Source organism: Acipenser ruthenus, chromosome 42 (assembly GCF_902713425.1).
Source record: "Acipenser ruthenus chromosome 42, fAciRut3.2 maternal haplotype, whole genome shotgun sequence".
Taxonomy (NCBI): domain Eukaryota; kingdom Metazoa; phylum Chordata; class Actinopteri; order Acipenseriformes; family Acipenseridae; genus Acipenser; species Acipenser ruthenus.
In genome coordinates, this window is record NC_081230.1 from 385286 (window position 1) to 411670 (window position 26385).

Sequence of the window (26385 nt, forward strand, 5' to 3'; positions counted from 1 at the left end):
GCAGAGACATTATGACATCACTTTCCTTTATGATGTCAGCGTTATGTCAGTGCTGAACATGAACAGCACGATGTCTGTTGCCATGGCGCTGTCTCAAACAGATAACTGCATTTAAAATGGCTGCTCTGGGCAAGGGGAGGGGCCAGTCTTCTTCAATACAGTGAATAATTATCATTTGAAATACCTACAATGCAAGCTGGTCCTGTTGCTTTTGCTGATCTTTCTCTGCTCTGCATACCAGTGATGCCCTTCTACCCAGCGTGCAGATCTACTGTGCTGCTTCACTGCTTTCATTCAGTATTAGGTATGAACAAGGTTTCTGTGATGCCTTTATAATAAGAAAACAAAACAAAAGAGAGTGACTTTTTACAATGAAAACATGTAACTGAAGAAATCAGACCTTTAGTTTTTTCATCCTTTCAGGTAATTGAAATGATTTATGAGTTTCTCTGACATACATTATCTGGGCAGCAGTGTGGAGTAGTGGTTAGGACTCTGGACTCTTGACCAGAGGGTCGTGGGTTCAATCCCAGGTGGGGGGACACTGCTGCTGTACCCATGAACAAGGTGCTTTACCTAGATTGCTTCAGTAAAAACCCAACTGTATAAATTGGTAAGTGTATGTAAAAATAATGTGATATCTTGTAACAACTGTAAGTTGCCCTGGATAAGGGTGTCTGCTAAGACATTAATAATATCTGATTTCATTATTCATTGAATACATTTAGTTTATTAGCCTGCTCTGTCACTCCACTGGGTAGTTATTCGTATAATATAAAGCATTTCATTCAAAGAGCTTTAGTTTTCTAACGCCTCTCAGGTTTTCTTGTGGAATGGGACGCTTTTTAATCACAATAAGACACCTCAGAACATCTTTTCAAAGCTTTTACGCCAGTCTTTAACTCCTATTTATTTTAAAGAGGTAAACCACCTGTTCATTTTTCAAAACTAGAACCACACAGCTGAGTAATACACTGTATTTCAAGCCCTCTTCAGCGCTCTCAGTGTGTTTAGTTTTTCATGTTGTAACATTAACATGATGTCTTGTCCTTTTTTAAATCAATAGCAGTTAATTAAAGGCTGGAGGAAGCGCTTTGATAACGCGTCCCCTCGAGTCTCACAGAGCAGCGCACTCCTTGGCGTGTCTCATTGCTGGTGACTCTTCTGCTGCTGTGGACGCGGCTCTGTTGCCTGGTTTAGTTCGCAGCGCAGTCTGAGGAAGAGTCTAAATCTGTGCCGCTGGACAGCAGGGAGGAATACTGTCCTGGATAAAGAATAGGAGACAAGAATACAGTTTAAGAGAAACGAAATAAAAGCATGGGGTAGAAATAGCAGAGGTTACTGCCTGGAAGTTTACTCGTAAAGAATGACCTTTCTGCGACCCTGTGCTGTATTTACCAAAAACAAGTTCACACGCCCTGAACCTGCAAGACTAGCGAAGAGAAAGCTATGAAACTGCGAGCATGCCTGCGCCATTGTGGATCTGTTTGTGACAACGACGCTCAACTTGAATTAACCTGATATACTTCTAAAAACATTATCAGGGGTATCGCGTTAGTGTTTAAACACCTTGTTCTGAAGAAAAGGACGGGAAATAACAATATCGGTACAAAACACAGATTACATATCCGCTAAAAACTCTCTGCATCGGCGCTGCTGCCTCCAGACACAGCGTCCCGGTTCATAAAAGATTGTACCAACTCCGGCATGGGGAGGGGGTTACCTGAATTAAAATTGTATTCACTGGAAAAAACTAGAGCTACAAACAGCTCGTTTACGGTGTTACAATTGAAAATGATGTTTATTTTTAATTAAAAGATACCCGGTATCACGATTCCCTTTGTGGTCCATATTAGATGAATTGTCAGACCGCGCTGATCGGTTTGTATTTTGTGATTGGTATATTCCTCGTCCTGTGGGAGACAGACCCGTTCAGACACTGAGGGAGAGCAGAGAGGAGGTGAGAGAGTCTGCATGGAGCTCTACAATGTGTTTATAAACTACAGAGCGCTGTTATATTGTATTATTTTGAAAGGTCCGGGTTGTAGTGTGGTAGGAGCGCGTTGTTTTATCCGTTCAGACACTGAGGGAGAGCAGAGAGGAGGTGAGAGAGTCTGCATGGAGCTCTACAATGTGTTTATAAACTACAGAGCGCTGTTATATTGTATTATTTTGAAAGGTCCGGGTTGTAGTGTGGTAGGAGCGCGTTGTTTTATCCGTTCAGACACTGAGGGAGAGCAGAGAGGAGGTGAGAGAGTCTGCATGGAGCGCTACAATGTGTTTATAAACTACAGAGCGCTGTTATATTGTATTATTTTGAAAGGTCCGGGTTGTAGTGTGGTAGGAGCGCGTTGTTTTATCCGTTCAGACACTGAGGGAGAGCAGAGAGGAGGTGAGAGAGTCTGCATGGAGCTCTACAATGTGTTTATAAACTACAGAGCGCTGTTATATTGTATTATTTTGAAAGGTCCGGGTTGTAGTGTGGTAGGAGCGCGTTGTTTTATCCGTTCAGACACTGAGGGAGAGCAGAGAGGAGGTGAGAGAGTCTGCATGGAGCTCTACAATGTGTTTATAAACTACAGAGCGCTGTTATATTGTATTATTTTGAAAGGTCCGGGTTGTAGTGTGGTAGGAGCGCGTTGTTTTATCCGTTCAGACACTGAGGGAGAGCAGAGAGGAGGTGAGAGAGTCTGCATGGAGCTCTACAATGTGTTTATAAACTACAGAGCGCTGTTATATTGTATTATTTTGAAAGGTCCGGGTTGTAGTGTGGTAGGAGCGCGTTGTTTTATCCGTTCAGACACTGAGGGAGAGCAGAGAGGAGGTGAGAGAGTCTGCATGGAGCTCTACAATGTGTTTATAAACTACAGAGCGCTGTTATATTGTATTATTTTGAAAGGTCCGGGTTGTAGTGTGGTAGGAGCGCGTTGTTTTATCCGTTCAGACACTGAGGGAGAGCAGAGAGGAGGTGAGAGAGTCTGCATGGAGCTCTACAATGTGTTTATAAACTACAGAGCGCTGTTATATTGTATTATTTTGAAAGGTCCGGGTTGTAGTGTGGTAGGAGCGCGTTGTTTTATCCGTTCAGACACTGAGGGAGAGCAGAGAGGAGGTGAGAGAGTCTGCATGGAGCTCTACAATGTGTTTATAAACTACAGAGCGCTGTTATATTGTATTATTTTGAAAGGTCCGGGTTGTAGTGTGGTAGGAGCGCGTTGTTTTATCCGTTCAGACACTGAGGGAGAGCAGAGAGGAGGTGAGAGAGTCTGCATGGAGCTCTACAATGTGTTTATAAACTACAGAGCGCTGTTATATTGTATTATTTTGAAAGGTCCGGGTTGTAGTGTGGTAGGAGCGCGTTGTTTTATCCGTTCAGACACTGAGGGAGAGCAGAGAGGAGGTGAGAGAGTCTGCATGGAGCTCTACAATGTGTTTATAAACTACAGAGCGCTGTTATATTGTATTATTTTGAAAGGTCCGGGTTGTAGTGTGGTAGGAGCGCGTTGTTTTATCCGTTCAGACACTGAGGGAGAGCAGAGAGGAGGTGAGAGAGTCTGCATGGAGCTCTACAATGTGTTTATAAACTACAGAGCGCTGTTATATTGTATTATTTTGAAAGGTCCGGGTTGTAGTGTGGTAGGAGCGCGTTGTTTTATCCGTTCAGACACTGAGGGAGAGCAGAGAGGAGGTGAGAGAGTCTGCATGGAGCTCTACAATGTGTTTATAAACTACAGAGCGCTGTTATATTGTATTATTTTGAAAGGTCCGGGTTGTAGTGTGGTAGGAGCGCGTTGTTTTATCCGTTCAGACACTGAGGGAGAGCAGAGAGGAGGTGAGAGAGTCTGCATGGAGCTCTACAATGTGTTTATAAACTACAGAGCGCTGTTATATTGTATTATTTTGAAAGGTCCGGGTTGTAGTGTGGTAGGAGCGCGTTGTTTTATCCGTTCAGACACTGAGGGAGAGCAGAGAGGAGGTGAGAGAGTCTGCATGGAGCTCTACAATGTGTTTATAAACTACAGAGCGCTGTTATATTGTATTATTTTGAAAGGTCCGGGTTGTAGCGTGGTAGGAGCGCGTTGTTTTATCCGTTCAGACACTGAGGGAGAGCAGAGAGGAGGTGAGAGAGTCTGCATGGAGCTCTACAATGTGTTTATAAACTACAGAGCGCTGTTATATTGTATTATTTTGAAAGGTCCGGGTTGTAGTGTGGTAGGAGCGCGTTGTTTTATCCGTTCAGACACTGAGGGAGAGCAGAGAGGAGGTGAGAGAGTCTGCATGGAGCTCTACAATGTGTTTATAAACTACAGAGCGCTGTTATATTGTATTATTTTGAAAGGTCCGGGTTGTAGTGTGGTAGGAGCGCGTTGTTTTATCCGTTCAGACACTGAGGGAGAGCAGAGAGGAGGTGAGAGAGTCTGCATGGAGCTCTACAATGTGTTTATAAACTACAGAGCGCTGTTATATTGTATTATTTTGAAAGGTCCGGGTTGTAGTGTGGTAGGAGCGCGTTGTTTTATCCGTTCAGACACTGAGGGAGAGCAGAGAGGAGGTGAGAGAGTCTGCATGGAGCTCTACAATGTGTTTATAAACTACAGAGCGCTGTTATATTGTATTATTTTGAAAGGTCCGGGTTGTAGTGTGGTAGGAGCGCGTTGTTTTATCCGTTCAGACACTGAGGGAGAGCAGAGAGGAGGTGAGAGAGTCTGCATGGAGCTCTACAATGTGTTTATAAACTACAGAGCGCTGTTATATTGTATTATTTTGAAAGGTCCGGGTTGTAGTGTGGTAGGAGCGCGTTGTTTTATCCGTTCAGACACTGAGGGAGAGCAGAGAGGAGGTGAGAGAGTCTGCATGGAGCTCTACAATGTGTTTATAAACTACAGAGCGCTGTTATATTGTATTATTTTGAAAGGTCCGGGTTGTAGTGTGGTAGGAGCGCGTTGTTTTATCCGTTCAGACACTGAGGGAGAGCAGAGAGGAGGTGAGAGAGTCTGCATGGAGCTCTACAATGTGTTTATAAACTACAGAGCGCTGTTATATTGTATTATTTTGAAAGGTCCGGGTTGTAGTGTGGTAGGAGCGCGTTGTTTTATCCGTTCAGACACTGAGGGAGAGCAGAGAGGAGGTGAGAGAGTCTGCATGGAGCTCTACAATGTGTTTATAAACTACAGAGCGCTGTTATATTGTATTATTTTGAAAGGTCCGGGTTGTAGTGTGGTAGGAGCGCGTTGTTTTATCCGTTCAGACACTGAGGGAGAGCAGAGAGGAGGTGAGAGAGTCTGCATGGAGCTCTACAATGTGTTTATAAACTACAGAGCGCTGTTATATTGTATTATTTTGAAAGGTCCGGGTTGTAGTGTGGTAGGAGCGCGTTGTTTTATCCGTTCAGACACTGAGGGAGAGCAGAGAGGAGGTGAGAGAGTCTGCATGGAGCTCTACAATGTGTTTATAAACTACAGAGCGCTGTTATATTGTATTATTTTGAAAGGTCCGGGTTGTAGTGTGGTAGGAGCGCGTTGTTTTATCCGTTCAGACACTGAGGGAGAGCAGAGAGGAGGTGAGAGAGTCTGCATGGAGCTCTACAATGTGTTTATAAACTACAGAGCGCTGTTATATTGTATTATTTTGAAAGGTCCGGGTTGTAGTGTGGTAGGAGCGCGTTGTTTTATCCGTTCAGACACTGAGGGAGAGCAGAGAGGAGGTGAGAGAGTCTGCATGGAGCTCTACAATGTGTTTATAAACTACAGAGCGCTGTTATATTGTATTATTTTGAAAGGTCCGGGTTGTAGTGTGGTAGGAGCGCGTTGTTTTATCCGTTCAGACACTGAGGGAGAGCAGAGAGGAGGTGAGAGAGTCTGCATGGAGCTCTACAATGTGTTTATAAACTACAGAGCGCTGTTATATTGTATTATTTTGAAAGGTCCGGGTTGTAGTGTGGTAGGAGCGCGTTGTTTTATCCGTTCAGACACTGAGGGAGAGCAGAGAGGAGGTGAGAGAGTCTGCATGGAGCTCTACAATGTGTTTATAAACTACAGAGCGCTGTTATATTGTATTATTTTGAAAGGTCCGGGTTGTAGTGTGGTAGGAGCGCGTTGTTTTATCCGTTCAGACACTGAGGGAGAGCAGAGAGGAGGTGAGAGAGTCTGCATGGAGCTCTACAATGTGTTTATAAACTACAGAGCGCTGTTATATTGTATTATTTTGAAAGGTCCGGGTTGTAGTGTGGTAGGAGCGCGTTGTTTTATCCGTTCAGACACTGAGGGAGAGCAGAGAGGAGGTGAGAGAGTCTGCATGGAGCTCTACAATGTGTTTATAAACTACAGAGCGCTGTTATATTGTATTATTTTGAAAGGTCCGGGTTGTAGTGTGGTAGGAGCGCGTTGTTTTATCCGTTCAGACACTGAGGGAGAGCAGAGAGGAGGTGAGAGAGTCTGCATGGAGCTCTACAATGTGTTTATAAACTACAGAGCGCTGTTATATTGTATTATTTTGAAAGGTCCGGGTTGTAGTGTGGTAGGAGCGCGTTGTTTTATCCGTTCAGACACTGAGGGAGAGCAGAGAGGAGGTGAGAGAGTCTGCATGGAGCTCTACAATGTGTTTATAAACTACAGAGCGCTGTTATATTGTATTATTTTGAAAGGTCCGGGTTGTAGTGTGGTAGGAGCGCGTTGTTTTATCCGTTCAGACACTGAGGGAGAGCAGAGAGGAGGTGAGAGAGTCTGCATGGAGCTCTACAATGTGTTTATAAACTACAGAGCGCTGTTATATTGTATTATTTTGAAAGGTCCGGGTTGTAGTGTGGTAGGAGCGCGTTGTTTTATCCGTTCAGACACTGAGGGAGAGCAGAGAGGAGGTGAGAGAGTCTGCATGGAGCTCTACAATGTGTTTATAAACTACAGAGCGCTGTTATATTGTATTATTTTGAAAGGTCCGGGTTGTAGCGTGGTAGGAGCGCGTTGTTTTATCCGTTCAGACACTGAGGGAGAGCAGAGAGGAGGTGAGAGAGTCTGCATGGAGCTCTACAATGTGTTTATAAACTACAGAGCGCTGTTATATTGTATTATTTTGAAAGGTCCGGGTTGTAGTGTGGTAGGAGCGCGTTGTTTTATCCGTTCAGACACTGAGGGAGAGCAGAGAGGAGGTGAGAGAGTCTGCATGGAGCTCTACAATGTGTTTATAAACTACAGAGCGCTGTTATATTGTATTATTTTGAAAGGTCCGGGTTGTAGTGTGGTAGGAGCGCGTTGTTTTATCCGTTCAGACACTGAGGGAGAGCAGAGAGGAGGTGAGAGAGTCTGCATGGAGCTCTACAATGTGTTTATAAACTACAGAGCGCTGTTATATTGTATTATTTTGAAAGGTCCGGGTTGTAGTGTGGTAGGAGCGCGTTGTTTTATCCGTTCAGACACTGAGGGAGAGCAGAGAGGAGGTGAGAGAGTCTGCATGGAGCTCTACAATGTGTTTATAAACTACAGAGCGCTGTTATATTGTATTATTTTGAAAGGTCCGGGTTGTAGTGTGGTAGGAGCGCGTTGTTTTATCCGTTCAGACACTGAGGGAGAGCAGAGAGGAGGTGAGAGAGTCTGCATGGAGCTCTACAATGTGTTTATAAACTACAGAGCGCTGTTATATTGTATTATTTTGAAAGGTCCGGGTTGTAGTGTGGTAGGAGCGCGTTGTTTTATCCGTTCAGACACTGAGGGAGAGCAGAGAGGAGGTGAGAGAGTCTGCATGGAGCTCTACAATGTGTTTATAAACTACAGAGCGCTGTTATATTGTATTATTTTGAAAGGTCCGGGTTGTAGTGTGGTAGGAGCGCGTTGTTTTATCCGTTCAGACACTGAGGGAGAGCAGAGAGGAGGTGAGAGAGTCTGCATGGAGCTCTACAATGTGTTTATAAACTACAGAGCGCTGTTATATTGTATTATTTTGAAAGGTCCGGGTTGTAGTGTGGTAGGAGCGCGTTGTTTTATCCGTTCAGACACTGAGGGAGAGCAGAGAGGAGGTGAGAGAGTCTGCATGGAGCTCTACAATGTGTTTATAAACTACAGAGCGCTGTTATATTGTATTATTTTGAAAGGTCCGGGTTGTAGTGTGGTAGGAGCGCGTTGTTTTATCCGTTCAGACACTGAGGGAGAGCAGAGAGGAGGTGAGAGAGTCTGCATGGAGCTCTACAATGTGTTTATAAACTACAGAGCGCTGTTATATTGTATTATTTTGAAAGGTCCGGGTTGTAGTGTGGTAGGAGCGCGTTGTTTTATCCGTTCAGACACTGAGGGAGAGCAGAGAGGAGGTGAGAGAGTCTGCATGGAGCTCTACAATGTGTTTATAAACTACAGAGCGCTGTTATATTGTATTATTTTGAAAGGTCCGGGTTGTAGTGTGGTAGGAGCGCGTTGTTTTATCCGTTCAGACACTGAGGGAGAGCAGAGAGGAGGTGAGAGAGTCTGCATGGAGCTCTACAATGTGTTTATAAACTACAGAGCGCTGTTATATTGTATTATTTTGAAAGGTCCGGGTTGTAGTGTGGTAGGAGCGCGTTGTTTTATCCGTTCAGACACTGAGGGAGAGCAGAGAGGAGGTAAGAGAGTCTGCATGGAGCTCTACAATGTGTTTTTAAACTACAGAGCGCTGTTATATTGTATTATTTTGAAAGGTCCGGGTTGTAGTGTGGTAGGAGCGCGTTGTTTTATCCGTTCAGACACTGAGGGAGAGCAGAGAGGAGGTGAGAGAGTCTGCATGGAGCTCTACAATGTGTTTATAAACTACAGAGCGCTGTTATATTGTATTATTTTGAAAGGTCCGGGTTGTAGTGTGGTAGGAGCGCGTTGTTTTATCCGTTCAGACACTGAGGGAGAGCAGAGAGGAGGTGAGAGAGTCTGCATGGAGCTCTACAATGTGTTTATAAACTACAGAGCGCTGTTATATTGTATTATTTTGAAAGGTCCGGGTTGTAGTGTGGTAGGAGCGCGTTGTTTTATCCGTTCAGACACTGAGGGAGAGCAGAGAGGAGGTGAGAGAGTCTGCATGGAGCTCTACAATGTGTTTATAAACTACAGAGCGCTGTTATATTGTATTATTTTGAAAGGTCCGGGTTGTAGTGTGGTAGGAGCGCGTTGTTTTATCCGTTCAGACACTGAGGGAGAGCAGAGAGGAGGTGAGAGAGTCTGCATGGAGCTCTACAATGTGTTTATAAACTACAGAGCGCTGTTATATTGTATTATTTTGAAAGGTCCGGGTTGTAGTGTGGTAGGAGCGCGTTGTTTTATCCGTTCAGACACTGAGGGAGAGCAGAGAGGAGGTGAGAGAGTCTGCATGGAGCTCTACAATGTGTTTATAAACTACAGAGCGCTGTTATATTGTATTATTTTGAAAGGTCCGGGTTGTAGTGTGGTAGGAGCGCGTTGTTTTATCCGTTCAGACACTGAGGGAGAGCAGAGAGGAGGTGAGAGAGTCTGCATGGAGCTCTACAATGTGTTTATAAACTACAGAGCGCTGTTATATTGTATTATTTTGAAAGGTCCGGGTTGTAGTGTGGTAGGAGCGCGTTGTTTTATCCGTTCAGACACTGAGGGAGAGCAGAGAGGAGGTGAGAGAGTCTGCATGGAGCTCTACAATGTGTTTATAAACTACAGAGCGCTGTTATATTGTATTATTTTGAAAGGTCCGGGTTGTAGTGTGGTAGGAGCGCGTTGTTTTATCCGTTCAGACACTGAGGGAGAGCAGAGAGGAGGTGAGAGAGTCTGCATGGAGCTCTACAATGTGTTTATAAACTACAGAGCGCTGTTATATTGTATTATTTTGAAAGGTCCGGGTTGTAGTGTGGTAGGAGCGCGTTGTTTTATCCGTTCAGACACTGAGGGAGAGCAGAGAGGAGGTGAGAGAGTCTGCATGGAGCTCTACAATGTGTTTATAAACTACAGAGCGCTGTTATATTGTATTATTTTGAAAGGTCCGGGTTGTAGTGTGGTAGGAGCGCGTTGTTTTTGTGTGTGTGTGTTGTATTTGTGAAGCGGCGTGTCTGTGTCAGCGTGTTTGTTTTTATTCACATCCCCCAGTTGTAGTCTCGTGCCACGGCATTCACACAGTGACGTAATAATAATAAAACAGACATTCGCGCGTTTATTAAAAACTTGTAATTCAGCGTTTTACAGTTTTTCACTCAGAATACAGCCCCACAAACATATACCTACCTACCTATATCTATCTATCTGTCTATCATGAAGAAAAGTGATTGGCAAACTGAAACACTTTTAGCAATTAGTTGATTATTAAAATCATACGTTTTTAGTTGATTAATTATTTTCTTCATTGAGTATTTCTAGTGACTGATGAGTGTCCTGTTAGTTACGGATTCTCCTCGGATACAGAGCTGATGAGTGTCCTGTTAGTTACGGATTCTCCTCGGATACAGAGCTGATGAGTATCCTGTTAGTTACTGATTCTCCTTGGATACAAAGCTGATGAGTGTCCTGTTAGTTACTGATTCTCCTCGGATACAGAGCTGATGAGTGTCCTGTTAGTTACTGATTCTCCTCGGATACAGAGCTGATGAGTGTCCTGTTAGTTACTGATTCTCCTCGGATACAGAGCTGATGAGTGTCCTGTTAGTTACTGATTCTCCTCGGATACAGAGCTGATGAGTGTCCTGTTAGTTACTGATTCTCCTCGGATACAGAGCTGATGAGTATCCTGTTAGTTACTGATTCTCCTCGGATACAGAGCTGATGAGTATCCTGTTAGTTACTGATTCTCCTCGGATACAGAGCTGATGAGTGTCCCGTTAGTTACTGATTCTCCTCGGATACAGAGCTGATGAGTGTCCCGTTAGTTACTGATTCTCCTCGGATACAGAGCTGATGAGTGTCCTGTTAGTTACTGATTCTCCTCGGATACAGAGCTGATGAGTGTCCTGTTAGTTACTGATTCTCCTCGGATACAGAGCTGATGAGTGTCCTGTTAGTTACTGATTCTCCTCGGATACAGAGCTGATGAGTGTCCTGTTAGTTACTGATTCTCCTCGGATACAGAGCTGATGAGTGTCCTGTTAGTTACTGATTCTCCTCGGATACAGAGCTGATGAGTGTCCTGTTAGTTACTGATTCTCCTCGGATACAGAGCTGATGAGTGTCCTGTTAGTTACTGATTCTCCTCGGATACAGAGCTGATGAGTGTCCTGTTAGTTACTGATTCTCCTCGGATACAGAGCTGATGAGTGTCCTGTTAGTTACTGATTCTCCTCGGATACAGAGCTGATGAGTGTCCTGTTAGTTACTGATTCTCCTCGGATACAGAGCTGATGAGTGTCCTGTTAGTTACTGATTCTCCTCGGATACAGAGCTGATGAGTGTCCTGTTAGTTACTGATTCTCCTCGGATACAGAGCTGATGAGTGTCCTGTTAGTTACTGATTCTCCTCGGATACAGAGCTGATGAGTGTCCTGTTAGTTACTGATTCTCCTCGGATACAGAGCTGATGAGTGTCCTGTTAGTTACTGATTCTCCTCGGATACAGAGCTGATGAGTGTCCTGTTAGTTACTGATTCTCCTCGGATACAGAGCTGATGAGTGTCCTGTTAGTTACTGATTCTCCTCGGATACAGAGCTGATGAGTGTCCTGTTAGTTACTGATTCTCCTCGGATACAGAGCTGATGGGTGTCCTGTTAGTTACTGATTCTCCTCGGATACAGAGCTGATGGGTGTCCTGTTAGTTACTGATTCTCCTCGGATACAGAGCTGATGAGTGTCCTGTTAGTTACTGATTCTCCTCGGATACAGAGCTGATGAGTGTCCTGTTAGTTACTGATTCTCCTCGGATACAGAGCTGATGAGTGTCCTGTTAGTTACTGATTCTCCTCGGATACAGAGCTGATGAGTGTCCTGTTAGTTACTGATTCTCCTCGGATACAGAGCTGATGAGTGTCCTGTTAGTTACTGATTCTCCTCGGATACAGAGCTGATGAGTGTCCTGTTAGTTACTGATTCTCCTCGGATACAGAGCTGATGAGTGTCCTGTTAGTTACTGATTCTCCTCGGATACAGAGCTGATGAGTGTCCTGTTAGTTACTGATTCTCCTCGGATACAGAGCTGATGAGTGTCCTGTTAGTTACTGATTCTCCTCGGATACAGAGCTGATGAGTGTCCTGTTAGTTACTGATTCTCCTCGGATACAGAGCTGATGAGTGTCCTGTTAGTTACTGATTCTCCTCGGATACAGAGCTGATGAGTGTCCTGTTAGTTACTGATTCTCCTCGGATACAGAGCTGATGAGTGTCCTGTTAGTTACTGATTCTCCTCGGATACAGAGCTGATGAGTGTCCTGTTAGTTACTGATTCTCCTCGGATACAGAGCTGATGAGTGTCCTGTTAGTTACTGATTCTCCTCGGATACAGAGCTGATGAGTGTCCTGTTAGTTACTGATTCTCCTCGGATACAGAGCTGATGAGTGTCCTGTTAGTTACTGATTCTCCTCGGATACAGAGCTGATGAGTGTCCTGTTAGTTACTGATTCTCCTCGGATACAGAGCTGATGAGTGTCCTGTTAGTTACTGATTCTCCTCGGATACAGAGCTGATGAGTGTCCTGTTAGTTACTGATTCTCCTCGGATACAGAGCTGATGAGTGTCCTGTTAGTTACTGATTCTCCTCGGATACAGAGCTGATGAGTGTCCTGTTAGTTACTGATTCTCCTCGGATACAGAGCTGATGAGTGTCCTGTTAGTTACTGATTCTCCTCGGATACAGAGCTGATGAGTATCCTGTTAGTTACTGATTCTCCTCGGATACAGAGCTGATGAGTGTCCTGTTAGTTACTGATTCTCCTCGGATACAGAGCTGATGAGTGTCCTGTTAGTTACTGATTCTCCTCGGATACAGAGCTGATGAGTGTCCTGTTAGTTACTGATTCTCCTCGGATACAGAGCTGATGAGTGTCCTGTTAGTTACTGATTCTCCTCGGATACAGAGCTGATGAGTGTCCTGTTAGTTACTGATTCTCCTCGGATACAGAGCTGATGGGTGTCCTGTTAGTTACTGATTCTCCTCGGATACAGAGCTGATGGGTGTCCTGTTAGTTACTGATTCTCCTCGGATACAGAGCTGATGAGTGTCCTGTTAGTTACTGATTCTCCTCGGATACAGAGCTGATGAGTGTCCTGTTAGTTACTGATTCTCCTCGGATACAGAGCTGATGAGTGTCCTGTTAGTTACTGATTCTCCTCGGATACAGAGCTGATGAGTGTCCTGTTAGTTACTGATTCTCCTCGGATACAGAGCTGATGAGTGTCCTGTTAGTTACTGATTCTCCTCGGATACAGAGCTGATGAGTGTCCTGTTAGTTACTGATTCTCCTCGGATACAGAGCTGATGAGTGTCCTGTTAGTTACTGATTCTCCTCGGATACAGAGCTGATGAGTGTCCTGTTAGTTACTGATTCTCCTCGGATACAGAGCTGATGAGTGTCCTGTTAGTTACTGATTCTCCTCGGATACAGAGCTGATGAGTGTCCTGTTAGTTACTGATTCTCCTCGGATACAGAGCTGATGAGTGTCCTGTTAGTTACTGATTCTCCTCGGATACAGAGCTGATGAGTGTCCTGTTAGTTACTGATTCTCCTCGGATACAGAGCTGATGAGTGTCCTGTTAGTTACTGATTCTCCTCGGATACAGAGCTGATGAGTGTCCTGTTAGTTACTGATTCTCCTCGGATACAGAGCTGATGAGTGTCCTGTTAGTTACTGATTCTCCTCGGATACAGAGCTGATGAGTGTCCTGTTAGTTACTGATTCTCCTCGGATACAGAGCTGATGAGTGTCCTGTTAGTTACTGATTCTCCTCGGATACAGAGCTGATGAGTGTCCTGTTAGTTACTGATTCTCCTCGGATACAGAGCTGATGAGTGTCCTGTTAGTTACTGATTCTCCTCGGATACAGAGCTGATGAGTGTCCTGTTAGTTACTGATTCTCCTCGGATACAGAGCTGATGAGTGTCCTGTTAGTTACTGATTCTCCTCGGATACAGAGCTGATGAGTGTCCTGTTAGTTACTGATTCTCCTCGGATACAGAGCTGATGAGTGTCCTGTTAGTTACTGATTCTCCTCGGATACAGAGCTGATGAGTATCCTGTTAGTTACTGATTCTCCTCGGATACAGAGCTGATGAGTGTCCTGTTAGTTACTGATTCTCTTTGAATGTAGAGCTGTTTGCTGACTTTTAATTCTCTCTCTCTCTCTCTCTCTCTCTGAAAAAGAACATTATATCGACCCAGTTTAGTCTCAATATACCTAATGTTTTTATTTTACTGCAATTATGCTTAGAACAATTTGAAGAGAAGTCTTAGACTACTGCCCACCTTAACGTGTGGGTCAAATTATGTTTAAAATAACCTAAGTAATTAAATGACAATATCCACTGATTTCTACTGAAAATTAATGAAATTGTGTATTTCCTTGAATTCCTGCCACGTTAGAGGAGAAGGGCAGGTATTGTCTTAGGACTGGGTTTTTTTTTTTGAAATTGTACCCCTTCTGTCGGGAGGTTTCAGTTGAAGTACCCTTTACAGTTTTCGCTCACTGAATGGCACCAGTTGCAATGAAAGGCAGAATAATTTGATTAACACATTGTTTCCCATTTATTTAATGTATTGTACTGGTGTATCTGGTCCGCAGCTGGAATAAATGGAGGCAGCACAGGATGCAGTTTAAAGCAGTGTAAACTGCTGTTTTTATTGAAGCGCTGGAACAGCAGGCTAATGGACGCTCTGTCATAAAATGGTTTAGCTCTGATAGCCAGCTCCAGGACACACTCTCACACAACTACACAACACGAACCTGAGCTGCACACAGGCAGCTCCTAAATACGGTCATGGTCCAATCGCTCAGATCCTCGGTCCCGCGCAAACAGGTGGCTGGCGGAACTGAACACAAATCACAGTGCAGCCAACACAGACCCTCTCATACAGCTGCACTGTGCACGTGACACCCCAGGCACGTCACACAAACAGCGGAGAAGACAGGACAGCACACACACACACACACACACACATACACACACACAGCAATACACGAACAGCTGCATCTGCGGTTCACTTTGAACTGCTAAACAAAGATGAAAAAATTATACACGGTGTTTTAGAGAATATATAATACTGTTAAAAAACCATTCTTTTCTTTTACTTTCATTTTGATTTGTGTATTTCTGAGTCGTCCTGCGTACCCCCTATGACCCTTAGAAGCGGTACGTGTACCCCCGGTTGAAAACTCCTGCGTCAGAAAATGGATGGCATTAGAAATCATTATGCGAGTTTATAATTTACAAAATAAAACAGAACAGCACAGAAATCTAATAGCCGTGTGTGGCAGAGCGGTTGCAGTGCTGACGTCACGGACCAGGAAGAAGCAATACAAAACAAAGGCAAAGGTAGGTAGGGGAAACGAGACGCGTTTGCGCTCGGGTTTTAATAATAAATCAAACAATAAACAAAACACTTTATACCAAACAAAAGGGCTTGATGGTCAAAAATACCTAAACAAACAAATACCGAGTGGTACAGCGGTAGCAGTTGCTTCGGATGTATGATCGCATTCCAAACCGTCCTCCCATCTCTGACTCAAAGGAAAATCTCCCCCTATTAGCCTGGAGCTGGTTCTTTTAAGCTGTGGCTGGAGCCTTAATTAATTATCAATAAAACAATGACCTTATTGAGGCTCCAGCCACATTCACACAGGTTTTTAAATTAATAAACAAAACGAACAATAAAAACACGGCTTTCCCACCGTCAAATACAAATATAATAATAATAATAATAATAGGAAATATACAAATAATAATACAGGGACGAGGTGTACCCCATCACACAGTGTTATTAATGTGCAAGAATAAACTGGATTGGTGGACTGCATAGATAAAAATAAATGGATCATTTCTGCCATCTACTGGTCGCTTTTATTAACTTTGATTCAATTATAAAATCCAGAATATTTAAATAAAAAGCTACGTTTGTGTATAAACTGATCTTTCTGTCCTTCTTAATATGTTATAGAAATATAATTTTAATGAAGTGTATCTTTGTTGCCTTTTCCAGTTTTATTCTGCTGTTATAAATTAAAACACAAAGGGAGACCTACATTCCAAAGTGATTTTTAGTATTGCTATGTGAAAGAAACGTGTGTAAGGGAACCGAAGCAAATAATATATTAATTATATATTATAGAAGAGAACAAAGAGAGACTAACAGCACGCAGGTGACATCCAGGGAGGGGCTGACGTGAGCTGACTGCAAGAGAGGGGTTTAAATATGCAGTGCAGTCTAGTCTACACAGATTACCTGTCGCTGTCCGTTTGAGCTGCCTATTTACCCTGAAGAGAAGAATTGAACGTTCAGAGCACTAGAGCCGTGCTGCACATCCCACTGACAATACCTGAAGTAAGCTTCTCTATCTTTTTATTCATCTTTTAAATCCACTTGACACTCGCCAAATCGTGTCTTACTGGAACTGAACAGTTAATGTGTTGCTTGGCAGGATTGTAATTGTGTAGAATGCTTTGTTTATTATGAATATATGTTTGAAATGATTTAGTAACAGTAAATATTTGACACAGATGTTGTAAGATCTTAGTTTGTAACACAAGCACGTAATATTTGTGGCATGTAACTTTTGTCTATGAACAGTTAAATTCCTGATGTTCCTCCAGATGTTGTTTTTAGGACTCTGTTAACAGAACAATTCTACCCATTTCAAAGTTAGGTTAATTACATTAAATGCTTTATTAAATGTCACAAGCACCCATGAGAGTTACAAAGTATTTATCCTCATCATTGGTCTTTGTGGTTGTTTGATTGAAAGTATAAAAACAACTAAAGGAAATGCTTTCTTGAGACTGAAGGTGACATAGAGAACAGACAGCAATACTTAATTGCCTATCAAGTACAAAATATGACCAGTACCTCATGGGTATTTATCCTTAAAGACCCAGTAACCCAGTAACCTGAATAGATTCAGTCATGCCCGTCCCGAGGGCATAAACAGGCTGCATGCACAGATCTCAATATCATTTTTCCTTTCATCCGACCTGATCGAGAGAGATAAGTGTTGAATGTACTGTTATCTGCTTATTTGCTTGTGTAATTACACTGTTAATGTGATTATAATTAGATGATGTTTATGTGATTATAGTCATTGCTAGTTACACGTACTGAGCATTCAGCCGTGGTTTTCGTTAGTCCCTCAGGGGCCTTGTGCTCCTTGTGAAGCGGGCGGCTCCGTCGCCCCTTCCCCGGGATCGAGTAACCTTAAGTCGGGTACTTGTGTTCTCTCTCAGGCTGCTAGCTTCGTTGAAAATAAAAATGTTATTTTGTTAGGGAATTTATACATAATTAACAGTAATTGAGTGTTCACTGTTTTGTGTGAGAAAAAAAAGTTTTTCGGTGTGTATTTTTCTATTTCTTTTCACAGAAATTCCAGCGCACCTGTTGGACCGTGACACGCGCTTCAGGTTAAAACTGTTTCCAGTTTTCTCCCACTGTGTCTCGTTGGCACATTAGTTCTGCTTACAGTTTCTCCCTCAGTGTCTCGTTGCACACATTAGTTCTGCTTGCAGTTTCTCCCTCAGTGTCTCGTTGCACACATTAGTTCTGCTTGCAGTTTCTCCCTCAGTGTCTCGTTGCACACATTAGTTCTGCTTGCAGTTTCTCCCTCAGTGTCTCGTTGCACACATTAGTTCTGCTTGCAGTTTCTCCCTCAGTGTCTCGTTGCACACATTAGTTCTGCTTGCAGTTTCTCCCTCAGTGTCTCGTTGCACACATTAGTTCTGCTTGCAGTTTCTCCCTCAGTGTCTCGTTGCACACATTAGTTCTGCTTGCAGTTTTCTCCCACTGTGTCTCGTTGGCACATTAGTTCTGCTTGCAGTTTCTCCCTCAGTGTCTCGTTGCACACATTAGTTCTGCTTGCAGTTTCTCCCTCAGTGTCTCGTTGCACACATTAGTTCTGCTTGCAGTTTCTCCCTCAGTGTCTCGTTGCACACATTAGTTCTGCTTGCAGTTTCTCCCTCAGTGTCTCGTTGCACACATTAGTTCTGCTTGCAGTTTCTCCCTCAGTGTCTCGTTGCACACATTAGTTCTGCTTGCAGTTTCTCCCTCAGTGTCTCGTTGCACACATTAGTTCTGCTTGCAGTTTCTCCCTCAGTGTCTCGTTGCACACATTAGTTCTGCTTGCAGTTTCTCCCTCAGTGTCTCGTTGATTAATTCTGCTTGCAGTTTTCTCCCTCAGTGTCTTGTTGCCGCATTAGTTGTGCTTGCAGTATTATTGTATAGACTATTAGAGCTCTGATAGTAGGTTTCCTCAGTTTTCGGACTGTTGGATTAACCAAGAGCGCTGCAGGTAGGCATCCCTATAAATCGCTCCCGTGGTAACTGTGGGTCCAGACCTGCTCCCGTTCCCACCGGTGTACTGTACATCGAACGAGGATACCATTCTGATTCACTAGCAGTTGCTGGGCTCAGCTCTGCTTCGGGTCCTGCTGTCCGCAGCCCCTCCCGTAGTGTTTCGTTGCCACCCTGGTCTCTGCATGCAGTGCCATTTCGAAGGCTGTCACGGCTCTGACAGCTGGCTTTCCCCAGTCTTACGACTGTGTCGGTTTGCCAGAAGCGCTATAGGTTGGCACCCCTATAGTCTGCTTAATTGTAACTGTAGGTCCAGGCCTACTCCATTCCCACCGGTACAAATCTTTACAATGAACAAGGTTATCACTCTGATTCACTACGCAGTCGCTAGGCTAGCTCTGCGTCGGGTCTGATTGCTTGCAATCTTTCCCGCAGTGTTTCGTGCTGCCTTGGGCTCTGACAGCCGGCTTTCCCCAGTCTTAGGGCTGTGTTGGTTTGACAAAAACTATATAGGTGGGCAGCCTTATATACTGCTTCTGCAGTAACTGTGGGTCACAGACCTGCTCCGTTCCTGACACAGTATATGTACAAAACAGTGAACGAGGTTACTGAACTGGGGTACCCGAATTGTACGAAGTGTACCACTGAACCGGACCGTACCCAAGGTACTGGACCGAGTTTAAAACCACCGAGTGTTGAACCACCACCGAACGGTACTATATAGAGCGTACCACCACCGAGTAGAACACTCACTGAACTGTGCCTTGCAAGGTACTTTACAGTCACTGTGCGGCTGGGAGCCGATCGGGTCATTTTGGTTCATTTTACTGTCTGCTCTGTTCCACCTCGGTTCATCACCACCATTCAGACTCGGTTAAAAAGGGGGTATTGTGATACACAACAGTGACACCATCTCTGGTCCAAGACCAGCGGACGCTTTCAGTTTCGACTTGTGCTGTTTTATATATTTTTTAAATACAGTACTTTGCTACATGTGCTGTCTGACTGCAGCTTCTAGCGGCAAGTGCTACAAAGTACTAATATATATTAGTAGAGAGAGAGATAGGTAGGCGCCGGCTTGAGCAGATTGAAGCAGCAGTTGTCACAGGGTTTACTGCTTGCTGCATGCCAGGGTTTTACCCTTGTGACATTTGCAAGGCCAATCTCTCAGTAGAGGATAAGCATGACAGTTGCTCTTCCTGTTTGGGACCGGAGCATGCAAAGGGCCACTCACAGGCCGCGGATTCTGTGAGTTCTGCACGTCCTTCTCTCGGCATACGCTAGATAAACGGGTGTCTCGCAGCTCCGTGAAGTGGTCCACGGCTTTACCACTTTGACAGGGCTCCCTAGCATCATCCCTTAAGGGGTTGGCTACATCCTCGTCTGAGGGCGCTGTGCCATGGGAGAGCAGGAGAGTTGAACGAGTGGCATGGTCTTCCTCATCATCCTCTGCCTTTCCTCCCCTCCTCATGTTTCTAAAAAGAGGAGAAAAGGTCACCGGTCTCATAGATCAGTGGACTCTGAAAATCTGGACAAGCTCTGGGAAGCTGTTTCCCAGCAAGGCACAGTACTGGCTCAGCTGTTGCTTGAACACACTGCTCCACCAGCCCCCTCTGTTCTCTTGGAGCAACAAGGGGCACCAAGCACAGGCTCGCAACTAGACAATCTGCTTTCCACTGCCGCCTCTGAGGAGATGGGCAATCCAGAGTTACCCTCTTTGGATCACCCAGTGCCAGTGGCTCACCCGTCTCTGTCAGCAGAGCTTCTGTCTCTGACAGTAGTGACATTCCAGAGGCTTATGGGCTTTATGGCAGTAGCTTCCCAGTCCTTTCCTTTGAGTCTTTTCCACATGCGCCTTCTCCAAGCCTGGTTCAAAAACAGGGTTTTTCAGCCCACATTGAACCATGTCCACCTGCTGACAGTGTCTCGGCACTGTCTGGAGGGACTTTCCAAGTGGGCACATCCTGCACGCCTGCGCTTATCAGCTGAATGTCGTGGATCCACAAATCCCTGGGTTTGGAACAAGAGTGTTAAGGGCGGCCTCGAGCTCGACCCTTACAGCAAAAACATATAGGTGAGTTCTCCCTCAAATCTTTTAGCTCCAGCTACTTGTGCTGAGGGTTCCTAATGGTAGCACGCAAGGCGGCCTGGGTCGAGCTTGTGGCATTCCAGTTGTCTGCATTAATTGTCTTGTTACAACTTTGGTATGTCTACCCATTAGGTAATGGTTACATTTCATACTTGATAGGGAATGTTAGGTTATTATCATAACCCTGGTTCCCTGAATAGAAATGTAACCATTAACCTTCAAGGTCACTGCATCTATGATTGCAGCAGTCTTGAAGGAAAAATGATATTGAGATGTGTGCATGCAGTCTATTAATGCCCTCGGGACGGGCATGACTGCATCACAGGCTTTGATGAGCAGTCTTTGTTAGATCTATTCAGGTTACAGTGTCTTTAAGGATAAATTCCCATGAGGTAATGGTTACATTTCTATTTGAGAGAAACAGGGTTATGATAGTAACCTAACGTTTTATGCTTTCAGGACTGCCTTATCTTGGTGAAAGTGAAGGAACAAAGATGGAATCTGTTTACATTAAACAGGAGGAGGTTGTGGAACTGGCACCTATCTGCATTAAACAGGAGATGCCTGAACTGGAGCCTGTCCACATTAAAGAAGAGACTGAACTAGAGCCTGTCCACATTAAAGAAGAAGAGACTGAACTGGAGCCTGTCCACATGAAAGAAGAGACTGAACTGGAGCCTGTCCACATGAAAGAAGAAGAGACTGAACTGGAGCCTGTCCACATGAAAGAAGAAGAGACTGAACTGGAGCCTGTCCACATTAAAGAAGAGACTGAACTGGAGCCTGTCCACATGAAAGAAGAAGAGACTGAACTGGAGCCTGTCCACATTAAAGAAGAGACTGAACTGGAGCCTGTCCACATGAAAGAAGAAGAGACTGAACTGGAACCTGTCCACATGAAAGAAGAAGAGACTGAACTGGAGCCTGTCCACATTAAAGAAGAGACTGAACTGGAGCCTGTCCACATTAAAGAAGAGACTGAACTGGAGCCTGTCCACATGAAAGAAGAAGAGACTAAACTGGAGCCTGTCCACATTAAAGAAGAGACTGAACTGGAGCCTGTCCACATTAAAGAAGAGACTGAACTGGAGCCTGTCCACATGAAAGAAGAAGAGACTGAACTGGAGCCTGTCCACATTAAAGAAGAGACTGAACTGGAGCCTGTCCACATTAAAGAAGAGACTGAACTGGAGCCTGTCCACATTAAAGAAGAGACTGAACTGGAGCCTGTCCACATTAAAGAAGAGACTGAACTGGAGCCTGTCCACATTAAAGAAGAGACTGAACTGGAGCCTGTCCACATGAAAGAAGAAGAGACTGAACTGGAGCCTGTCCACATTAAAGAAGAGACTGAACTGGAGCCTGTCCACATTAAAGAAGAGACTGAACTGGAGCCTGTCCACATTAAACAAGAGGAGACTGAACTGGAGCCTGTCCACATTAAAGAAAAGACTGAACTGGAGTCTTTCTGCATTGAAGAGGAGTCTATTGACTTGCTGTTTAAGGATTCAGAAAACATATCCCTGCCAAAGATATCACATCAATGTACTGAATGTGGGAAGAACTTCAGTCAGTTAAGAAGCCTAAAAAGACACCAGAGAATTCATACTGGAGAGAAGCTGCATCACTGCAGTGACTGTGGGAAGAGCTTCAGTCAGTCAGGACACCTAAAATCACACCAGCGAACTCACACTGGAGAGAAGCCGCATCACTGTTCTGACTGTGGGAAGAGCTTCATTCGGTTAGGAAGCCTAAAACAACACCAGCGAATTCACACTGGAGAGAAGCCATATCGCTGTTCTGAATGTGGAGATTGCTTCAGTATGTCAGGAAGCCTAAAAAGACACCAGCGAATTCACAGTGGAAAGAAGCCGTATCATTGTGTTAAATGTGGGAAGAGTTTCAGTCTGTCAGGAAACCTAAAAAGACACCAGAGAATTCACGCTGGAGAGAGGCCGCATCACTGCTCTGACTGTGGGAAGAGCTTCAGTCAGTTAGGACACCTAAAATCACACCAGCAAACTCACACTGGAGAGAAGCCACATCACTGCTTTGACTGTGGGAAGAGCTTCAGGCGGTAAGGAAGCTTAAAAAACACAGGTGAATTCACACAGGAGAGAAGCTGTATCACTGCCCTGATGGTGGGAAGCGCTTCATTCAGTTAGGAAGCCTAAAACAACACCAGCAAATTCACACTGGAGAGAAGCCGTATCACTGCACTAAATGTGGGAAGAGTTTCAGTCTGTCAGGAAACCTAAAAACACACCAGCAAATTCACAGTGGAAAGAAGCTGTATCACTGTACAAAATGTGGCAATACATTTGCTTTCTGTGGTTAAGTGAAAAGACATAAATACCAGTTTTGAAAATGCAGATGAAGCTGATAGAAATCAATATTCCAGGCAGTGTTACAATGGTCCTTGTTTTCGGTCCTTCCAGTCCAGGTCTTTGCTTCAACCAGATTGTAGATTAATGAATCAACCTTCTTATAAATCATTCAGGACCTAATTGGAAGCGAGGGCCACTGCTTTATACCAATCAAAACTGAGTGTGATGCTCCAGTGATATTTTTTGAAAGGAATCCTGTCTATGTGCCAGCCTAAGGGTGTTTAATCATGTTTTAGCATAAATGTGAGAATGAGTGTGTGCCAAAGCAGCTGTGCTTGCATTTCAATCAGTAGTATAAGTAGGCTATGACTACCTGCAACCTTTATGAATTGTGTATGAACCTGAATATGGTTATTATTATGGGGGGTATCAATTTCATTAATAGGGGTAATGAATACTACATGAATAACATCATGAATAAGGGCCGGCATGACAACATGAATAGGCCACTGCGGTCGCGCAGACATGGTTAAGGTTTGAATGAAAGTCCTGTTTACAGTCGGTTTTACAAGCAGCTCAAAAGGGAGGTAACATCCCACCAATATGCATTTTTATGTGTGGTCGGATTGGCAGGCTCATCAAACCATGTGAATGGGGTAGCATTTGGCTGAATACTTTTTGAGATACAGAGTGGCAAAAAGCAGCATTTTTTTTTAATATACCTGGATCTCAAAAAGTATAGCAAATTAAGGAACCACACTTGGCATACACATAGTCCCAGGGGTGTAGATGTGCAGCGGGGTATTAATATTTTTTGGGGATCCTAGTTTTACAGAAACTGAACCCCAAAGATAACGGTCTGACGTCACTGCTGCCTGACGTTGTTGCTAGGCAGGGACTTGCGACTGTTCCATTGCACTGAATAGGGAGACATGGAATATATAGTTCAGCACACAGGGGTCACATCTGCGTTTCTGTCTGGATTAAAACTGGTAATCAGTGATAATATTTTTGTATTTGTTTGTGCCTTCAACACTGTGGAAACTAATAATAATTTGTTAATTTATGAAATACTATTTTCATTTTCCCCCCTCTCTCTTTTGTTGTTCTGGTACGATCCAGGAGTTCAATGATACCGTTCCATTCCATAAACAAATCTATGCTGCTGTCAGTATGAAAACTGTTAAGAACTTCTCTGTGCTATTAAATAATAAAATGAAAGTGACCCTGTGTGTAGTGTTACTTATTATACAATTGAATTAAACTGGTGGGGGCGCAGCCTCTAGCATGTATCTAGTGCAGCAATTGCAAGCAATGACACTGTTACAGTACAGATTTCTTTCAGAGGTACTGATGTGCACATTTAGCAAAGTTGAACAATGACAAAATGTTAGTTGACAACAAGACATGAATGATAACAAGCTCCTATCTACAGTTTTTAAAAGAATATTCTGAAATGAAAAGGGAAATACAATTGACTCGAGAAGCTGTTTTGGATTATTACAGTAATTACATGGTTATTTGTGCACTGTAATCTAAAGAGAAAAAATATATTTTAAAAAGAAACAAATGGGGGGGGGCTGTGTCTTCATTTTATTTTAGCACCAGGTTAAACAACTGAAGGTATAGTAATTGCCCTGTTTATTGTTCAATAGAAATGTCTTCATAAAAATAGGGTTACAGCTCAGTAGAGGAGGGAAGTCTTTACCCTGGGTTCACACAGTGAATTCGTGAAGGGTCCTTGAATAACACACCATATTGAGCGTGGCCTGATCAGGAATTGACAAATCTTGAGATAAGCAAAACATACAATGCAGCAAGGGAGAGAATCTCATTGACACGGCCATTTGGACACACTCCATATACAGAGGCTTGCTGCTATTGGATTTCATTTGGACACACTCCATATACAGAGGCTTGCTGATTGTCGATTTCATTTTGACACACTCCATATACAGAGGCTTGCTGATAGTCGATTTCATTTTGACACACTCCACATACAGAGGCTTGCTGATAGTCGATTTCATTTTGATACACTCCATATAGAGAGGCTTGCTGCTATTCAATTTCATTTGGACACACTCCATATACAGAGGCTTGCTGATAGTCGATTTCATTTTGACACACTCCACATACAGAGGCTTGCTGATAGTCGATTTCATTTTGATACACTCCATATAGAGAGGCTTGCTGATAGTCGATTTCATTTTGACACACTCCACATACAGAGGCTTGCTGATAGTCGATTTCATTTTGATACACTCCATATAGAGAGGCTTGCTGCTATTTGATTTCATTTTGACACACTCCACATACAGAGGCTTGCTGATAGTCGATTTCATTTTGACACACTCCACATACAGAGGCTTGCTGATAGTCGATTTCATTTTGACACACTCCACGTACAGAGGCTTGCTGATAGTCGATTTCATTTTGACACACTCCACGTACAGAGGCTTGCTGCTATTCGATTTCATTTTGACACACTCCACATACAGAGGCTTGCTGATAGTCGATTTCATTTTGACACACTCCACATACAGAGGCTTGCTGATAGTCGATTTCATTTGGACACACTCCATATACAGAGGCTTGCTGATAGTCGATTTCATTTGGACACACTCCATATACAGAGGCTTGCTGATAGTCGATTTCATTTTGACACACTCCACATACAGAGGCTTGCTGCTATTCGATTTCATTTTGACACACTCCACATACAGAGGCTTGCTGATAGTCGATTTCATTTGGACACACTCCATATACAGAGGCTTGCTGATAGTCGATTTCATTTTGACACACTCCATATACAGAGGCTTGCTGATAGTCGATTTCATTTTGACACACTCCACATACAGAGGCTTGCTGATAGTCGATTTCATTTGGACACACTCCATATACAGAGGCTTGCTGATAGTCGATTTCATTTTGACACACTGCATATACAGAGGCTTGCTGATAGTCGATTTCATTTTGACACACTCCACATACAGAGGCTTGCTGATAGTCGATTTCATTTTGACACACTCCACATACAGAGGCTTGCTGATAGTCGATTTCATTTGGACACACTCCATATACAGAGGCTTGCTGATAGTCGATTTCATTTGGACACACTCCATATACAGAGGCTTGCTGATAGTCGATTTCATTTGGACACACTCCATATACAGAGGCTTGCTGATAGTCGATTTCATTTTGACACATTCCACATACAGAGGCTTGCTGATAGTCGATTTCATTTTGACACACTCCATATACAGAGGCTTGCTGATAGTCGATTTCATTTTGACACACTCCACATACAGAGGCTTGCTGATAGTCGATTTCATTTTGACACACTCCATATACAGAGGCTTGATGCTATAAGTTTTTTTTATTTTTTTTGCCAAATCACACACACACACTGACACACACACACACACACAGAGGTACTGACACACACACACACGCACACACACACAGGTACTGACACACACACACACACACGGAGGTACTGACACACACACACACGCACACACACAGGTACTGACACACACACACACACAGAGGTACTGACACACACACACACACACACACACACA

At 43.8% G+C, this 26385-nt stretch overlaps 1 protein-coding gene across 1 annotated transcript; it reads left to right on the plus strand.

The window, feature by feature from the left end:
* Window positions 1-1861: 1861 nt before the first annotated feature.
* LOC117965842 (zinc finger and SCAN domain-containing protein 31-like) lies at window positions 1862-23538 on the plus strand. Its single transcript, XM_059011641.1, has 3 exons — window positions 1862-1960; window positions 16217-16429; window positions 20934-23538. The coding sequence occupies exon 3, from the start codon at window positions 20969-20971 to the stop codon at window positions 22553-22555; it is 1587 nt and encodes a 528-aa protein (XP_058867624.1). The 5' UTR covers window positions 1862-1960; window positions 16217-16429; window positions 20934-20968; the 3' UTR covers window positions 22556-23538.
* The last annotated feature ends 2847 nt before the right edge of the window (window positions 23539-26385 follow it).